At 44.5% G+C, this 19,432-nt stretch overlaps 1 protein-coding gene across 1 annotated transcript in view; it reads left to right on the top strand.

The window, feature by feature from the left end:
- The window catches only part of DICER1 (dicer 1, ribonuclease III), a 157,276-nt gene that overhangs the window by 71,396 nt on the left and 66,448 nt on the right, over positions 1-19,432 (top strand). The window contains exons 15-17 of the mRNA XM_030213736.1: positions 2,446-2,585; positions 3,160-3,339; positions 16,350-16,563. Coding sequence (XP_030069596.1) covers positions 2,446-2,585; positions 3,160-3,339; positions 16,350-16,563 — 534 coding nt within the window. The remainder of the gene's footprint in view (positions 1-2,445; positions 2,586-3,159; positions 3,340-16,349; positions 16,564-19,432) is intronic.

The following is a 19,432-nucleotide window of genomic DNA, read 5'->3' on the forward strand; positions in this document are numbered from 1 at the left end:
TAGTGTATCAGGGTTTAAAAAAAGGTTTGGACAAGTTCCTGGAGGAAAAGTCCATAGTCTGCTATTGAGAAGACACGGAGAAGCAACTGCTTGCCCTGGGATTGGTAGCATGGAGTGTTGCCACGATTTGGGTTTCTGCCAGGTACTTGTGATCTGGCTTTGCCACTGTTGGAAACAGGATACTGGGCTAGATGGACCATTGGTCTGACCCAGTATGGCTACTCTTAAGTTCTTATGTTCTCGACTTTTCCCAATTTTCTTTCTCAGGTGCTAATGTTTCTTTTATTTTTGTTTTCTAACTTAAATCACATAGGGGCCCTTCCACTAGGTGCGTTAAGCTGTTAACATGCACATTTGCATGCACTAACAGCTACTGCAAAAGTGCACCGTCGGCGCTGTATCATGCAAGCTTGCATGTGCACATTCACCTGTTACATGATATAAGGGCCAGGGAGTAGGTGGAAAGTGGAAGGGGATTTTGTTACAGGCGGTGAATAGGACTTACTGCACAGTAATGTTTGCTCTTAGTGTGGGACCATTTACGCCCTCCTAGATTGAAGGCTCTAATTGACAAATGTGTGTTAATAAACCTTTTAATGTGGTAATTGCTAAGGACATGTTGGGCACGCCTCCAACAATTAGCACAGTCTTTGCACCTCTCGCACTTTTAACATTTGCTATTAAGGTGTGCTAAGTATGAAAACAGTGCACTTTAGTAAAGGACCCCAATGAACAACAGTAACGCTCATATTCAACTGAAACATGATCATCGCTAATACTACACATACAATTACACAAAGGTATTAGTAAGGCAAAAATAGGCAACCTAGTAATCAATATACTAAAAAAAAAAAAAAAAACTAGACCAAGGGAGAAGACATCAAACTCAAATGAGGCAAGGTATAGGGTCTCTTATAGTGTCAGCTATTTCAAACTCATGCCCTTTCAAGCCAAGTTATCACGTGTCTGAAACTCCCAGTGGACCTGTATAGCCTTGCTAAAAACAATTTTATTATTCGCACACAATCACAAACAAAACTAAATATAAACTCTTCAAAAAATATATATCAAAAGTGACCACTTATCTTCAAAAAGCAGTACACAGCACTGGACTTAACTGGGCATGATGCCACTTCTTTCTAAGACATGCAGAGGTATCATGCCTGGTTAATTTGAGGTGCTGTGACCTACCTTATACCTTGGAAGCAGGCGGCTAACTGAAATGCCTTCTTACTTTGTGTGGGCGTTGGGTGTTATGTTGAAGTTCAGTGCTGTTTACTGCCTTTTGATTTATTCAGGATATATTTTTTTGAAGAGTTTGTATTTAGTTTTGTTTGTGATTGTGTGCGAATACTAAAATTGTTTTTAGCGAGCCTATACAGGTCCATCAGGAGTTTAAACACGTGATTAGAACTTGGTTTGAAATGGCACGGGTTTGATTCAGCTGGCGCTAGAAGAGACTTACCTCATTGGAGTTGGACGTCTTTTCTCCCTTGGTCTTGTTTTTCAGTATATTGATTACTAGGTTGCCTGTTTTTGCCTTGCGTATATTTTGGGTTGATACTATAGAGTAAGGTGTATTTGATTTTTCCCCCCCCCTTTTTTCCTATGAAGAGAGGCTGAGAAGGCTAGGGCTTTTCAGCTTGGAGAAGAGACGGCTGAGGGGAGATATGATAGAAGTGTATAAAATAATGAGTGGAATGGATCGGGTGGATGTGAAGCGACTGTTCACGCTATCCAAAAATACTAGGACTAGAGGGCATGAGTTGAAGCTACAGTGTGGTAAATTTAAAACGAATCGGAGAAAATTTTTCTTCACCCAACGTGTAATTAGACTCTGGAATTCATTGCCGGAGAACGTGGTACGGGCGGTTAGCTTGACGGAGTTTAAAAAGGGGTTAGATAGATTCCTAAAGGACAAGTCCATAGACCGCTATTAAATGGACTTGGAAAAATTCCGCATTTTTAGGTATAACTTGTCTGGAATGTTTTTACGTTTGGGGAGCGTGCCAGGTGCCCTTGACCTGGATTGGCCACTGTCGGTGACAGGATGCTGGGCTAGATGGACCTTTGGTCTTTCCCAGTATGGCACTACTTATGTACTTATGTACTTATGTACTTATATAAAACAACAAATTTATTTGAAAAGCAGAAGGTATGTTGTTGTTGTTGTTGTTGTTTTCATTTTAAGACTAATCAATTTTTTAAATTATAAAATGCGTATTTAGTCACTCTATTACTGTAATTTCCTGTTAGGATTGTTTTTTCATGTGTTCAGGGGATTGTGGGATTTTATAGGTAAGAACTAGCCAGAAAATAATCAGTAAATTTCTGAGAGCTGTATCTCAGGATGGTTTGGACTAATATAGTTTTTCTAATGTAACGAATTGTGTTTGTCTGTGTTTGGTGTTATTTGTGGGTTTTTGGGTTTTTTTTTTTTAATAGGTGAACTTGATGATCACTTGATGCCAGTTGGCAAAGAAACCGTGAAGTATGAGGAGGAACTTGATTTACATGATGAGGAAGAAACTAGTGTTCCCGGAAGACCAGGCTCCTCCAAACGAAGGCAGTGCTATACCAAAGCAGTGAGTATCCAGCAACATCTGAGCACTGTCTTTTATGTGCCCGGAAGACTTACTGTATGGGGCTAGGATGGGTAGACTTCATAGTTTCCCATAGATTCTGTGTTGGGTAAGGGTAATTTCAATATCAACACAAGCACTTCATATAGATCAAACTAGTATATTATTACAACAGTTTATTTGCCACCTTCGCTGAAGGATGCATGACATACATAGAATAATGTTTATTATGTTGGCAAGTACCCTCAAAACATTCACCCAACCTGGCCCAGGTATATTTTTCCCCCATACCACCCCCCGGTACACTCTTCTCTCTGTCTCTTTCCTTTTCTTGGCAATAATTGCTCTTCCGAGTGCCACACTTTTGCTTCCCTCATCAAACTGAGTGTCATGGTGGGACCCAGGTGCCCTTTAAATTGGCTGGAGCAACACACGCACACCACCCAGCAGCAGACAACTTGCATCTCCAAGTACTATTATATATAAATAGATGTTAGTTTGCACGATGTGTTAAATAAATTGGGTATTAACTGGCTGTTGTAGTAACTTTGTTATTGTGCTGTACTTCTCTCTCTAGATTCCAGAATGCTTGCGGGCTAGCTATCCCAAGCCTGATCAGCCCTGTTACTTGTATGTAATAGGAATGGTATTAAGTACTCCTCTGCCTGATGAGCTTAACTTCAGAAGACGGAAATTGTATCCTCCCGAAGATTCCACCAGATGCTTCGGAATCTTAACAGCCAAACCCATACCTCAGGTGCATTGCCGCCCTCTTCTTCAACCCGTTCTGAACTATTAGCATCAACAGCAACTGTAAAGCAGTGTGAGGGAGAAACTTGTTTTAATCCTGTACTAGGCACTCTTTCATGTAGTCACTTAACAAGGAGTTCAACTTTGGTATAAAGTCTGCTAATCAAAGGTTCTGTTAGAAAAGGAGCTTTGCACGGCCCAGGAGAATGTCCCGTCACGAGTATAGATTAAGCTGTCAAAAGTAACAAAACCTCAAGAGGGCTGTTACTCTGTAAAGTGACGATGACACAGACTGATGGCACCTTATTAACAGATCTATTAAAGCAGAAGCTTTGAAGAGCATGCACCATCAGATGCTGTAAATCAGTATTTTCCAAGTCCGGTCCTGGAGTACCCCTTGCTAGTCAGGTTTTCAGGATATCCACAATGAATATGCAAATCTCTTTCATGCATATTTATTGTGGGTATCCTGAAAACCTGACTGGCAAGGGGTACTCCAGGACCGGACTTGGGAAACACTGCTGTAAATAGACAAGACCACTCTTCCGCTACTTTATACTCCATGCACCTTGTTCTGCACAAATGCTTCGTTAGTTTTAGTCTGACAAAACATTTGTCCCTTACAGACAACTGTTTTCAGTTGTCCCAAACACCTGATTTTTTATTTTTTTTATTTTCAGATAACTAGAATTTTAATAAATCTCAATAAATAAGAATCAAAATAGGCAGAGTACATTATAAAATGGTGCCCAAAATTGAGTGCTGATATTTGGGTGCCGATCCAAGATATATGCCCAACTTAATTGGCTAATGAGCAAGTTAGTGCCAATAATTGGGTGCTAATTGGCAGTAATTACCAATTTGAATTTGTACACACATTTTGCTACCCGCTATTCTATAGTAATGTACGCCCAAATCCTATAGCCTACAACACGAAAGGGGGAGTGGCCATGGGAGGTGCATGAGTGGGTTAGCTGCGTTTTAAAAATGTGCACACAGTGTCATACAGTACTGGGGATGTGCGCCCAAATTGAATATCAGAAATTACATCTGGTTTTCCATAGGCGGAAATCCTGGCACTCAGTGCTATTATGAGTGCTCATCTTTGAGTGCCCATTATAGAATAGCATTGAGCATCAAGCTTTGTCAGCGCAGATTTTTGAGCGCCATTTATTGATTCTAGCCCATAGTGTCCTCAATACAAGTGGGGGTCTCAAAACACTTTGACATGCTATCACTTGAAATTTATGATAGGCAGGCTGAATGCTTTTATTTGTGTAACTCTGGGCAAGTCACTTAACCCTCCATTGCCCCAGGTACAAAATAAGTGCCTGTATATAATGGGAAAGGGAAATGGGGCTTGATATACTGCCTTTCTGAGGTTTTTGCAACTACATTCAAAGCGGTTTACATATATTCAGGTACTTATTTTGTACCAGGGGCAATGGAGGGTTAAGTGACTTGCCCAGAGTCACAAGGAGCTGCAGTGGGAATTGAACTCAGTTCCCCAGGATCAAAGTCCACTGCACTAACCACTAGGCTACTCCTCCATTTTGGTTGTAACCACAGAAAGGTAGTATATCAAGTCCCTTCCCCTTTCTCATAATTAAATTTGGCATTTAAGGGGCAAACCTATAACTGCACACCTCTATTTAGGCACTTCAAGGGTGGTCAGTTGGAACCTGTTCTATAATGGGACCTAGATGACTAAGTTCCATTATAGAAGTCTAGCACAGTCTATTTTATCAATACACCTAACACTTAGTCACCTGCACTTAACACCAGCCATAGAGCTGCATAACTGCAGGAAACTAAATGTGTATAAAACTCCACACATGCTTCGCCCCTCTGTACTCCCTTCTTGCAAATGTGAAGATAGTCACATATTTACAGAATAGTGCTTACTTTGTTTACTGGTATATACATGCCTACATGCACATATATTAGTATTCTAAATATTTGTGTGCACAGTGAGTACGTAAATGATAGGGCCTAGTTTATAGAATTGCCCTTTCCATTACATAGCTTCCCACTATTCCAGAACCTGTGGGATAGTTGTGCCCATCAAGCAGTGGGTGGAGATAGAGAACTGAAAACTATATCTCTCTTGGCATCCAGTCCAGCTCCTCAATATTTTCTATCTCCAGGAGGAGGATGGACACTCTTTTCAGCCTCTGGTTCTGAGTGCTTTGCTCCGCAGTTGAACTTTGTGGGTGGCTTGAATCTGCAGAGTCACATCTGGAGGTCTTCAGATCCCTGTCTCTGGTGCCCCGCAAATTTACTTCTTCCCTCCCTTCACCGCCCCCTTGCTTCCTCTGGAGCTTTCCTTTTCCAGCACAAAAGTCTTAAAAAAGGCAGAAGGAAAGAGGTTTGCTGGAGAGTGTGGGGCAGAGTATCAGTGCTGATCCTTTCATATCTAGGATAAGACTTGTGGAGACTGTGAACTTGGGGGGGGGGGGGGGGGGGGGGGGGGAACAGCCGACAGTGGTAAGTCTGACTAAAGTTTGAGTAAGAACCACTTTGGTACATGGCGACTCCTGCAGAGGCATTTAAGTGGTGCTCCTTCTGTGGGACCTGCCAGCCGGCATTGGGGTATTGCAGTGCATGCAAGCCAGGAATCCCTTGGGACGTAAAGGAAACCTTAAGCAGCAGCACGTTGGACTTCGCACATCAACTGAATATACTGTGGTCTTCGGGCTCTCCAGCAGGGCTGGTGCACAGTTTGATGCAGGAGAGCGTGGGAACAGGCACCATTTTTTCAGGGCTGACTGGCAGTGAGGAGCAGCCCCTATCTGAGAATGTGCAGAGCACAGCCACCATTTTACAGCCTCGGGGCCTGACAGCATTAAGCTATATTGGAACAGGGACAAGGAAGATACTCCGTCTACTTCATTGTCCCAAAGAAGGAAGGCACCTTTCATCTTGTCTTAGCTTTCAAATGGTCTTAACCACTGCCTACTAGCATTCTGCTGTTGCATGGAGACACAGAGCAGTCATAGCCTCTGGTGAAGTAGGAGGCCATGGTTCGCGGAACCTGATTTGAGTGCTGGACCAGGGTCCTCTCCATCTTCCACAGGTACACGACCTACTGAAGCGAGGTCCGTTGCTCAGGGTGGATCCGTTCCCCTTTGGTCTTATGGCTTGGCCATTGAAAGGGCTTGGTTGAGACGAAAAGGTTATTCTGATTCAGTAACCTTGTTTCAGGCTCAGAAATGCTCTACAGCCATGGCGTATGCGAGGGTGTGGAGGACAGTTGAGGGTTGGTGTTAAAACCAGGACTATCTCTTCTCTGCTCAGATCACGCACATCCTAGTGTTTCTCCCGGCAGATCTTCAGGAAGAATGGGCATTGGGTTCTCTAAATGTTTAGGTTGCAGCTTTGGTCTGTTTCAGGTGCTGACTACAGAAGAGGTCTGTTGTGGCTCACCTGGATATCGTTTGATTTCTTGTGGGAATGGGCCACGTGCAGCCTCCCTTTTGTACACCATTGTGCTTCATGCTCTTCAGAAGCCTCCTTTTGAGCCACTCCGGAAGACCGCCTGGAAAGATTTTACCCTAAAGACAGCATTCTTAGTGGCTGTTGTGTTGGCATGTAGGGTTTTGGAGCTCTTGTCGGGATCTCTTTCTTTGCTTTTCAGAGGTGGGGGGGGGGGGGGGTCTTCCTGTTCACAGTTCCTTCCTTTCTTCCGAAAGTGGTATCAACATTTCATCTCAACTAATCTGTAGAGCTTCCATCCTTTTGCAGAGAGGATGAAGAGGTTCAGTTTTCTTCCTTGAAGCTTGTCAATGTGCATAGAGTCCTCATTAGATATCTGGAAGCCACGAATGATTTTTGCGAATCGGACAGACTGTGCTTTTTAGTAAACAGAGGCTTGGCCTCATGGCTTCGAAGCTCTCAGTTGCTAGATGGCTGAAGGAGACTATTGCTTGCCTGGAAGCAAGGTCCTCATGCTTTGCTAGCTCATTTATGAGATGTGCAGTGACATCTTGGGCAGAGACTACCTTACTGTCTCCAGTGGATATTTGCAAGATGGCAGCGTGGTCGATGCTGCATACCTTTTGTCAAGCAGTACAGGGTGGATGTTATAGTGCACTCGGAAGCCAGTTTTGTGGCTTCAGTCCTCGGGGCAGCAGCACCAGGATCACACCCACTTTAGGGATTGCTTTTCAACATTCCACAGGTTCTAGAATAGTGGGAAGCTACATAATGGAAGGAGAAATTAGATCTTACCTGATCATTTTCTTTCTGTTAGTCCTTCTCACTATTCCAGAGACCCACCCAAGGTTTCTGAGATGTTTAGTCGGTAAGAAGGTATGTGCCAGATAACAACTGTATTGTTACTTGAATATTTTTACTGCTGTAATTGCCTATTGTTCATGTTTGATCTATTCTTACTGTACACCGCCTTGAGTGAATTCCTTCAAAAAGGCGGTAAATAAATCCTAATAAATAAACTGTCGCCTTGCATGTGCTTTCTGCATATCTCATGTTCTCTCACAGGTACAAAACAAAAAAAACAAAAAGGCACACAATTGCTTACAAAACAGTAGATAAAAAAACAACAAAGCAGTGGAATCAAATGCATTTATTGGAACAATACCCGACGTGGCCACGTTTCGCCCTCAGGCTGCGTCAGGGGTACAAACTATCAAAAGTGTATATAAATATATCATACACACTAGTAGTTCCAAAAATCTAGTTCCACTTATCTGCTACTTCCAACTAAACTGATATGCATTAGCTACTAGTGTGTATGATATATTTACATACACTTTTGATAGTTTGTACCCCTGACGCAGCCTGAGGGCGAAACGTGGCCACGTCGGGTATTGTTCCAATAAATGCATTTGATTCCACTGCTTTGTTTTTTTATCTCATGTTCTCTACAAGTTGTCCAGAGATGAGAGAGGTTCACATATGTTTGCTCATCTGGTTAGTGTTTAGATTAGTGAGTTGTTTAAGGTTGTTGCGTGTGTTCTGAGTTTTTTTTTTTTCTTACTGCTTGTCTATGTAAATACTGGCGAGCTGGACTGGATTCAAAGAGATATGTCTCAGCTTAGTTTTCAGTTCTCTATTGCCACCTGCTGGTTGGTGTTCACAACTATCCCACAGGTTCTGGAATAGTGGGAAAGACTAATTAAAAAGAAAATTATGCGGTAAGACCTAATTTCTCATATATCTGGTATCCTAGGTTCTCTGTCGATTGCAATGCAAACAATAAAAAAACATATATGGGTACATAAAACCATTTTTGGGGTGCAGATCTAACTGTTGGTTTGGTTTGCAAATCTTTACGATTGGCTCCAAAGGAGATAGGAAAGAGGAGCAGTGGTATTATGCAAACGTAGAAAATGTGGGGGCCTTAGAAGGGTTGTCTCGAGTCTGTGTTAGGCAGCTATGTACTCCTGAATCCTTCCATTCATTGTTTAAATTACATCTTTTCCCTTTGTCAAATTATATGGTTGAAACAAAAGTAACTTTGTACTGGAGAAAAGTAATTTAGCAGCTTTATAATTAGAGTCTTTAATTCTGCTGATAGTTATTGAGATGTTCTGTTGAAGGAGGTGTACGCCAAAAACACTTCTTTAAACGGAGGGATACTCAGTAGTCAATTGGAGCAGCCTCCACACTATAAAAAAACCTAAAGATGCATTTATATAGTCACTCAACTTCACGTCGAACACTGCAAAATACATCTTAATGTTAATTTTAAATTTTATGTAGGCACTGCACTCCAATTTCACAGAGAGAGATTTCTTCAGAGTTTGGCACCCATTCTGGCAGACAATACCTAAGGGGGGCAGAAATCGTATTCTCAACCTCTAATGACTGACGACTAGAGACATTAACAATGAGTTAGCCTAAGCAATCTCCCGGGGTGGCGTAGATAGAGGGATGGGTTTTTTTTTTTTTTGGGGGGGGGGGGGTAAGAAATAGGGAGGGGGGTAGGAGGTTATTGATGTGGGTAATGGTTGTACACAGTTTAGTTTAATAGGTTACAATATAGGTTAGATAAGGTAGATTCCTCAGCGACCCTCCAGACCGGTCAAGACGCGTGGGTTATGTCCTCCTACCAGCAGAGGGAGACTGAGAAAACACTAAGCTTTTGAAGCCTGTATATATAACCTGTGCAGAACCTCCACTAGCCAGTATTTTCTCAGTCTCAGCAGAGGTAGCAGTTGACAGCCTGTGCAGTCTCCAATAATCTGGTGAGGTAGTTTGTCATTGGGTCGTAGGATTTTTTCCTTCCAAACTTTATTCTGTTGCAGTACCCTGTACGTGTGTGTGAAAAAAAAAAAAAAAAAAAGTGCTTTGGGGCCCTGGGTCTGGTGGGGCCCAGTTTTTTCCCCTGGGGTGTTACACCTATGTTTGGGTCCCTCCCCCTGTTGGCTTGGCAGCTTTGTGCCTCGGCTGCTTTCTCAGTATTGTAGCCTTGAGTGCCTTACAATTTCCAGATGCCAGAGTTAGAGTACGATGCCTTTAAGGTCAGTTATTCTATGTCATTTTGCTTGCCAGCTTTGTGCCTCGGCTGCTTTCTCAGTATTGTAGCCTTGAGTGCCTTACAATTTCCAGATGCCAGAATTAGAGTACTGTGCCTTTAAGGTCAGTTATTCTATTTCGTTTTGCTTGGCAGCTTTGTGCCTCGGCTGCTTTCTCAGTATTGTAGCCTTGAGTGCCTTACAATTTCCAGCTGCCAGAGTTGGAGTACTGTGCCTTTAAGGGCATTTATTTCTTTATTTCAGCGGACCGAACGGGGGTTTTGATTCCTTGCTGGAACGAGAGAGCAGCGCTTTCTCCAGTGCTTTTGCAGTGTGAGTGAGTTTTTGGTTTGGCGCGTTTGCGGAACAGCTTTTCCCTTCCCTCGTGGTTTATGGCGGCCCAGCTCCTCCGATGTCGCGCGTGCTCGTGGCGAGGGGTAGAGGCGCCGGGCGCTCAGTGTAGCTTTGCGGTGCACCTATAAAGGTGGCTGCGGCACCCCCCGACTTGACCGCGGAGGGATCGATGGTGTCGGGAGTCTCCGGGTCAGCGGGAGCGTAGGCAGGGCCGCTGTCAGCGGGAACAGTTTCGGCGGGAACAGCCGCCATCTTGAGTCTGACGCGGCCCATGGAGCCGGCTGGTTTTGGGCCTGCGGCCTCCGTTTTTGGCACAAAAGGGCCTAATGACGGTCCAGGAATGGTGGGTTTTCCTCCAGATTTTGTCTGGACGCGGTATCAGGCCTGGAGATCGGGACCCCCCCCCTCCCCCCCCCAATTGGAAGAGGGGGCTATTTCCATCTTGGCTGAGAGACCACGGTTAGAGTGGTCAGAGGACAGGCAATGTTTTTCTCCTGTAGCTGCAGAAGCTGCGCTTAGTGATCTGGGGGAGTCAGATGGAATTGACGGCTCTCAGGAGCAGGATTGTTGGATTCCTGGAGAGGATCCTTCAGTAGTGCGGATTTTCCATAGAGATGAGCTGTCAGAACTCATAGATCAGGTGTCGTCCACCCTTCAGTTTGGTCCTGAGGTGGCGTTGGGGGAAACTGTCCAGGATCCGTTGGTGAAGGGCATTCAGCGTCAGGCGTGATCCTTCCCTATGAACAAGGATCTCCGGGAGATGATTTGTCAGGAATGGGATTTGCCGTGTAAGGTGGCAAAGGCAATGGCGAGGCTTTATCCCCTCCCTCAGGACGATAGGGATTCCTTTAAGGCTCCCACGGTAGATGCAGTAGTGACGGCAGTAATTATAGCTACGGCTATCCCGGTTGATGGAGGAACGGCTCTCCGTGATCCTCAGGATAGGAAGTTGGGATCTTTTCTCAAGCGTAGTTTTGTTTTGTCGGCTCTAGCCCTGCAGGCCTCGGTTTGTGGGGGTCTGGTAGCTCGGGCATGTTTTCGTTGGGCCGAGAAGCTCCTGGATGATTCGGTAGATGTTGGTTCTTCTGGGGGTCAGGAGTTAGCCGACTTGGACATGGGTTCATCCTTTTTGTCTGAGGCTTTTATGATTTGTTGCCTACTTCAGACAAAAAATATGGCTATGGTTGTGGGTCTCTGCCACTTAAGGGAGCTATGCTCTTTGGAGAAGATTTGGACAAGTTAGTGTGAGGTCTTAGTGATACCAAGGTTCTATGGCTTCCAGATTTTCGGTTCAAGGCAGGGGCCAGAACTAGTTCCTCTCGGGGACGGTTTAGGGAGGCTCAGCGGTATAGGCCGGGCAGATCGAGTGGGACCTACCCCTAGCTGTCTGTTTGTCCAATTTAGATTGTAAGCTCTGTTGAGCAGGGACTGTCTTTTCATGTTAATTTGTACAGCGCTGCATAAGTCTAGTAGTGCTATAGAAATGTTTAATAGTAGTAGGACCTCTAGGGGTCGGTTTTTCCAGCGCACACAGTTCTTTCGTGAGAGTCGTCGCGGAGGGCGTGGCTTTTCCGCGGGAGGTTAGTATTCAGGCCACAATTCCCAATGAAGGTGTGCGGGCTCAGGCTCTGGTGCATGTTGGGGCTCGGCTGAGTCTGTTTTACCAGAGTTGGGCCCAAATCAGGTCAGATCAGTGGGTTCTCAAGGTGTTTCGAGGCGGATGTGCGCTGGAATTCGAAAGCTGTTCTCCCGAACTGTTTCTGGAATCCCTCTGTCGGTCTTGGAGCAAGAGGGCAGCAGTGAGGGACACTCTGCGGTGGCTGCTCGCGTTGGGAGCCGTGGTTCCTGTTCCTTCAGATCAGCAACGCTCAGGGTGCTATTTGATCTATTTTGTGGTCCACAAGAAAGAGGACACTTTTCGTCACATTTTAGATCTCAAAAGGGTCAATGCAGCACTCAAGGTGCCCTCTTTCCGGATGGAGACGTTGCGGTCGGTCACTGGTGCGGTCAGGAAAGGAGAGTTTCTCACTTCCCTGGATTTGACGGAAGCTTATCTTCACTTTCCTTTGTGCAGCCTTTTGGTTCCAAGTTACAGGGTCCGATTCGTCGGTTCCTTGCAGAGAAGGCGCCGACGGCCCGTACTTATCGTCAGGTCCTGGGCCTGATGGCGGCGACCATAGAGGTAGTTCCGTGGGCCAGGGCGCACATGCGTCAGGTACAGTCAGCTCTGCTCAGTCGTTGGTCCCCTCTGTCGCAGGACTTGGAAATGTGTTGTCCGCTGTCGGTGGCCCCTCGTCTCAGTCTCCGCTGGTGGCTCAGTCCGCGCAATTTGGGAAAGGAATGCCGTTGGAGTCCCCACAGGGGCTGGTAATGGTCACGGATGCCAGTCTGCAAGGTTGGGGGGCACATTGTCTCAGTCAGGTAGCTCAAGGCCGGTGGTCTCGGGCAGAAGCAGAGTGGTCCATCAACCGGCTGGAAACTCGGGCCATTCGGGTGGCGCTCCAGGCCTTGACGTCGGTGGTTCGCCACAAGGCAGTCCGAGTGCTCTGTGACAATGCCATGGCAGTAGCATATGTCAACCGTCAAGGGGGGAACAAAGAGCCTTGGCGGCGCAGTTGAACTCATCTTCAGGCTCTCTTGGCAGCGCATGTGGCCGGGGTAGGTCACATAGATGCAGATTATCTCAGCAGGCACACTCTAGATCCCAGAGAGTGGTCTTTTCTTCGGTCAGTGTTCCAGTGAGTTGTGTCGGTCTGGGGACTTTCGGTGATCTTAGGGCAACGGCTCGCTATGCGCAAGTTCAGAGATTTTTTTTTTTTCAGTCGCTGAAGAGACCCTTGAGCGGAGGAAATCGACACTCTTCTGTTGCCTTGGCTTCGGGAGTGACTGTATGTGTTTCCTCTGTGGCTGTTAGTCGGTCGAGTAATATAGCGCATCGAACATCACTCCGGTCGGGTGGGTAGCTTCGGATTGGCAGCGTCGACCATGGTATGGAGACCTGGTGCGGTTGGCAGGGGCGGCGGCCCTGCCTTTGTTGGGATCAGTTCTGTGTCAAGGCCCGATAATCATGCCGGATCCGGCTCGGTTTTCGCTTATGGCTTGGCTCTTGAGCTGCACAAGTTGAAGAAGAAGGGGCTTTCGTCCAGTGGCTTTGCTACGATGTTGAGTTGCCGTAGACGATCCACTTCCTTGGCGTATGTCCGGGTTTGGAGAATCTTTGAGCACTGGTGTGAAGACCATCGAGTTCGGCCGTTTCACTCTTCGGTGGCGGAAGTTTTGGAATTTTTGCACGATGGTGTTGATAGAGGTCTGGCCTTGTCTACACTGAAGGTTCAGGTGGCAGCTTTGTCATGTTTTCGTGGGAAGCTTCAGTGAAAGTCCTTCGCGTCTGTGCCTGAGGTAGTGCGTTTTTTGAAGGGTGTTAAGTTGCTGCGTCCGCCTCAGTGACGGATGGTGCCTCCGTGGGATTTGAAGCTAGTTTTGGATGCTTTGATCAGGCCTCCGTTTGTGCCTCTGGTATCGGCATCTTGTAAGGATTTATCTTTAAAGGCGGTCTTGTTGGTGGCGATTACTTCAGCACGGAGTGTTTCAGAGCTTCAGGCTTTGTCTTTTAGGGAACCATTTTTGTCCTTTCTGAGGGAAAGGTTTTGTTGCGGACGGTGCTTTCCTTTTTTGCCCAAGGTGGTTTCCGAGTTCCATGTTAATCAGGTCATCTCTCTGCCAGTGTTGGGTGATATGGCTGGAGATTCGGAGCAGCGTGGTATTGCCAAGCTGGATGTCAGGAGAGTTTTGAGTTGTTATCTCTCTGGAACTCAGGACTTCAGAGCCTCTGACCGTTTGTTCGTTCTTCATGGTGGCCCAAAGAAGGGTGCAGCGGCTCCTAAGGTGACCATAGCACGGTGGTTGAAGGAGGCGGTTGCATCTGCTTACTTGGTGAAGGGTCCTGTGGTGCCTAGGGGCTGGTCTGCTCATTCCACTAGGGGAATGGCAGCCTCGTGGCGGAGAATAGTATGATTTCTCTGTTAGATATTTGTCGGGCTGCGGTTTGGTTTTAGTTGCATTCCTTTGTGAAGCATTATAGGATTCCTGTGCATGCAAAGGACGAGGTGCGCTTTGGGGCAGCAATTTTGACCTCTGGCCTTAGTAGGTCCCTCCCATAAGTTAGTTACTGCTCTGGTACGTCCCACGCGTCTTGACCGGTCTGGAGGGTCGCTGAGGAAGGTGAAATTAGATCTTACCTGCTAATTTTCTTTCCTCTAGACCCTCCAGACCGGTCAAGAGCCCGCCCTGTCTGTATTGGAGGCCAGGAGGTGTGTTTGTTGGATAATTCTTGGCTGCTGTAAATTGTTGTTTCTCTAATTGCAGACTGTTTATTTCTGTTTTGTGATAGGAGTCCGGGACAGGTGGGGCTCTTCTTTGATAGTCCACCTGTAGAAGCCCAACTGTTTTATCAAAGGCAAAGGAACATGTTTCCGTAAGAGCAAGCGGAAGATGTTTCTTGTTTTTGCAGTTTACTGTGACCACGTACAGGGTTGCTAGTTGTTGTTAGTGTTTTTTGTTTCTCTGCTTTGTCAGGGGTATACTGGCTAGTGGAGGTTCTGCACAGGTTATATATACAGGCTTCAAAAGCTTAGTGTTTTCTCAGTCTCCCTCTGCTGGTAGGAGGACATAACCCACGCGTCTTGACCGGTCTGGAGGGTCTAGAGGAAAGAAAATTAGCAGGTAAGATCTAATTTCACCTTATTTCCTAACAATTTTGTTGTCCAGCATATGAATAGATGAGATCGGCAATAGACTAATCATTGGACGAGTTATTATGTTTGTACAAAGTAACAATGTTTCATTTAACATGTAAAACTATCTTTACCACATGTAAGATGAACGACAACACCTAATAAACAAATTTGAAAATTAAATAAATAAATTTTATGTAGGCCATCAGGTCCCAATAGGAACCACAGCCCGCTAAAATCCCTCATCTGTCTTTTTTTTACTTTCACTTTTATCTTCAAACTTTTAAATAACCAAAATATCTTCTTAAAGAGCTCACAACAAAGTCTTTGAATAAATTGAGACTTATCCGAAAGTTAGCTGAAACGCTCTGGAGAGCCAGATTCTGACGTAGCTCTATTTTGAACTCTGCCTCAGGGCAAACGGTCTCCTGCAGGTCAAACTCAGTTGGCTTCATAGTGCAGTCTATCTCAGCTTTCCTCAATTGAAATAAAACTCTGGAACAAGAGGAGATGAAAGTAAAAGGTGGTAGATTCATAATTAATATAAGGAAAGATTTCTATATGGAAAGGGTGGTGGATGCATGAAAAGCAGAGGTGATGGAGATGAGGACTGCATCTGAATTCAAGAAAACATAGCTCCTTTGAGCAGGGACTGTCCTTTTTTGTGAAACTGTACAGCGTTGCGTAACCCTAGTAGCACTTTAGAAATGTTAAGTAGTAGTAAAACATGGGATAAGCATAGAGGAGGTCTGTAAGGGAGAGGAAGCAATTGTAGAGATTAACTACTACTACTACTATTTAGTATTTCTATAGCGCTACAAGGCATACGCAGCGCTGCACAAACATAGAAGAAAGTACCTGCTCAAAGAGCTTACAATCTAATAGACAAAAAAATAAATAAAGTAAGCAAATCAAATCAATTAATGTGAACGGGAAGGAAGAGAGGAGGGTAGGTGGAGGCGAGTGGTTACAAGTGGTTACGAGTCAAAAGCAATGTTAAAGAGGTGAGCTTTCAGTCTAGATTTAAAGGTGGCCAAGGATGGGGCAAGACGTAGGGGCTCAGGAAGTTTATTCCAGGCGTAGGGTGCAGCGAGACAGAAGGCGCGAAGTCTGGAGTTGGCAGTAGTGGAGAAGGGAACAGATAAGAAGGATTTATCCATGGAGCGGAGTGCACGGGAAGGGGTGTAGGGATGGACGAGTGTGGAGAGATACTGGGGAGCAGCAGAGTGAGTACATTTATAGGTTAGTAGATATAATTGATATAGATGGGCAGACTGGTTTTTATCTGCTGTTAATTTCTCGGTATCTGTTGTTGAAAAAGCTCATTTTTTCTTGCACTATGCTGTGGTAGCGTTTTCTGAGGATACCTAGAGCCTTCCTGTTGTCACTTTTCACATGTGGCTATATTAAATCTGGAATTTAACTAATCTTTGTGACATCTTCTACCCTAGATCCCTCATTTTCCTGTGTACACCCGTTCTGGAGAGGTTACTATATCTATTGAGCTGAAGAAGGCTGATTTTATGCTGTCTTTGCAGCAGCTTGAGCTCATCACAAGACTGCATCAGTACATTTTTTCTCATATTCTTCGGCTTGAGAAACCTGCACTAGAATTCAAACCTACAGCAGCTGATTCAGCTTACTGTGTTCTACCTCTTAATATTGGTAAGGATACCAATTCTTCCTATAAATCGTGTGATTTCAAACTGCATTTCTTTAAAAGTGTTTTGGACCTTTAAGATATTATTACTTCTTACAGAATATTATCTTTAATGCTTCAGAAAGAAATCTTACACTTTTTAAAAGCACCTAAGTGGTTGGTTTCCTCCTTAGCATGTTCCAAGAAAGGAATTGATGAACATTTTTTTTTCATTTTCTTTACCTCCTCTTTCCCGTCCCAGAGTGTCTTTCAGTGGGTCAGAAGTTCCCCTGACTTGTTGTGGCCATGCTATCTTAATTCAAAGTCTCCTATTTCCTTTCTTCTATTGTGAGCCTTTTGTGTTCATCCTGACTAGTTTGTAAACTCCAAGAAGCATGTACTGTCCATTATGTGTGTCTGCACAATGCTGTGTACATCTAGTGTGATTTATACAAACTCTGGACCTCACTGTCTGTGCACCAGCAGAGGTTGCCACTGCAGCCATGGATAGCCCCTCTCCACAATGAATTCGAAATACACCACCTTCACACCACAGTCGCCCTTCCGGTACCTTAGTTTGGGCTCATACACGAATCGCTTTGTCTTTCTTAAAGAGAAATAGATAGTCCTCTCAGTGGAGGAAGATGAACAGTGGAGTGCCACAGGGATCTGTATTAAGACTAGTACTTTTTAACATATTTATACATGATCCAGACATGGGAACAAGAAGTGAATTCATCAGATTTGCAGATGACAGAAAACTATTCAAAGTTGAGAAGCACAGGAGGTTCATGGGAGATGAAGGACTGAGCATCCAGATGGCAGATGGAATTTAATGTGGACAACTGCAAAGTAATGCACGTTGAAAAGAATAGATTCAGATATTCAGTACTGGGTTAGGATAGATTATCTTTATTTTATATACAGCCCTTCACTTACGAACAGACCAGAGCGGTTTACAGTATAAAACCAAATATAAAATGAAAAAAGAAAAGAGCTACAATTAAAAATAGGACAGATAGTCATACAACAGAAGAGTAGGAGATTAATAGAACTATAATATATCTAATTTAAAAAATAATAATAGGTATAATAATAACAATAATAATATTAATACTTCAGGTCCATAACTGCAAAAATTTGCCTCCCTCACCTAGTCAACCAAAGGCTGCTTTAAAGAAATGAGCTTTTAATAGGGCCCTCTCCGGGCACCAGCACTGAATAATGAGGGTCTTTGGCGGCATCTGGAATTTCTGCAGGTAGGTGCCGTCGATATTCAGTGCTGTAGCTCCACCCAGGTACTGAGGAGCTGCAGAGTGAATGCACTTATAGGTCAATAAGAGGAGTTTGAACTGTATGCGGAAACGGATAGGAAGCCAGTGAAGTGACTTGCGGAGAGGGCTAATATGAGCATAACGACACTGGCTGAATATTAGTCGTGCAGCAGAATTTTGAACAGATTGAAGAGGAGAGAGATGGCTAAGTGGGAGACCTGTAAGAAGCAAGTTGCAATAGTCTAAGCGAGAGGTGATAAGAGTGTGGATGAGGGTTCTGGTAGTGTGCTCAGAAAGGAAAGGGCGAATTTTGGTGATATTATAGAGAAAGAAACAACAGGTTTTAACAGTCTGTTGAATATGTGCAGAGAAGGAGAGGGAGGAGTCGAAGATGACCCCAAGGTTACGAGCTGATGAGACAAGAAGGATGGGAGTGTTTATCCACAGAAATAGAGAGTGGGGGAGGAGGAGAGGTTGGTTTAGGGAGAAAGATAAGAAGCTCAGTCTTGGTCATGTTTAGTTTCCGGTGGCTCTGAGACATCCAGGCAGCAATGTCAGACAGGCAGGCTGATACTTTGGCCTGGATATTCTTTCTCTATAATATCACCAAAATTCGTCCAGCAAAACCCGTATCCACGCTCTTATCACCTCTCGATTTACAGTATTGCAAATTGCTTCTCACAGGTCTCCCACTAAGCCATCTCTCTCCCCTTTCATCTGTTCAAAATTATGCTGCACGACTTATATTCCGCCAGTGTCGCTATGCTCATATTAGCTCTCTTCTCAAGTCACTTCGTTGGCTCCTTATCCATTTCCGTATACAGTTTAAACTCCTCTTATTGACTTACAAGTGCATTCACTCTGCAGCTGCTCAGTACCTCTCCACTCTTATCTCTCTCTACACTCCTCCCTGGGAACACCGTTCATCGGGTAAATCTCTAGCTGTACCATTCTCTTCCACTGCCAACTCCAGACTCTGTTCCTTTTATGTTGCTGCTCCATATGGCTGGAATAGACTTCCTGAGCCATACGTGAAGCTCCTTCTCTGGCAGTCTTCAAATCTAGGCTAAAAACCCACCTTTTTGATGCTGCTTTTAACTCCTAACCCTTATTCACTTGTACAGTACCCATGTGTGTTTTATCATTCCCACCTTAGTAATTCCTGTAGCCCTTATTTGTTCTGTTTGTCTGTCCTGATTAGATTGTAAGCTCTTTCAAGCAGGGACTGTCTATTTATGTTCAGTATACAGCACTGCATATGTAAGACTTATTATGCAGATATTCAAAAGATAGGTGAAATATATTTCCTTTTTGCTCTTGATGTCCAGTTGTATGTTGAATTGGGTCATGATGGTGACTTGGGGTTGCTGAGACTGAACAATTGTTTAAACAAACCTTGGGGTGGATGACTCAAATAGTTTGAAGGTGAATCCATCTAAGACTGAAGTAATGTGGTTGCAGAAGAATAATTCTATTTCTAAGTCCAACCATAAATCTAGGGGAATATGCCCTGCAATTAAAAGGACAGGTGAAAAGTTTGGATGTAATGTTATGTTGTGGACTATCTATGGGGGAAAAACAGATTGCTTTGGTTGTATGTAATGGTCTTTTTTTTTTTTTT

This window comes from Microcaecilia unicolor, chromosome 9 (assembly GCF_901765095.1).
Source record: "Microcaecilia unicolor chromosome 9, aMicUni1.1, whole genome shotgun sequence".
In the NCBI taxonomy this organism is placed as follows: domain Eukaryota; kingdom Metazoa; phylum Chordata; class Amphibia; order Gymnophiona; family Siphonopidae; genus Microcaecilia; species Microcaecilia unicolor.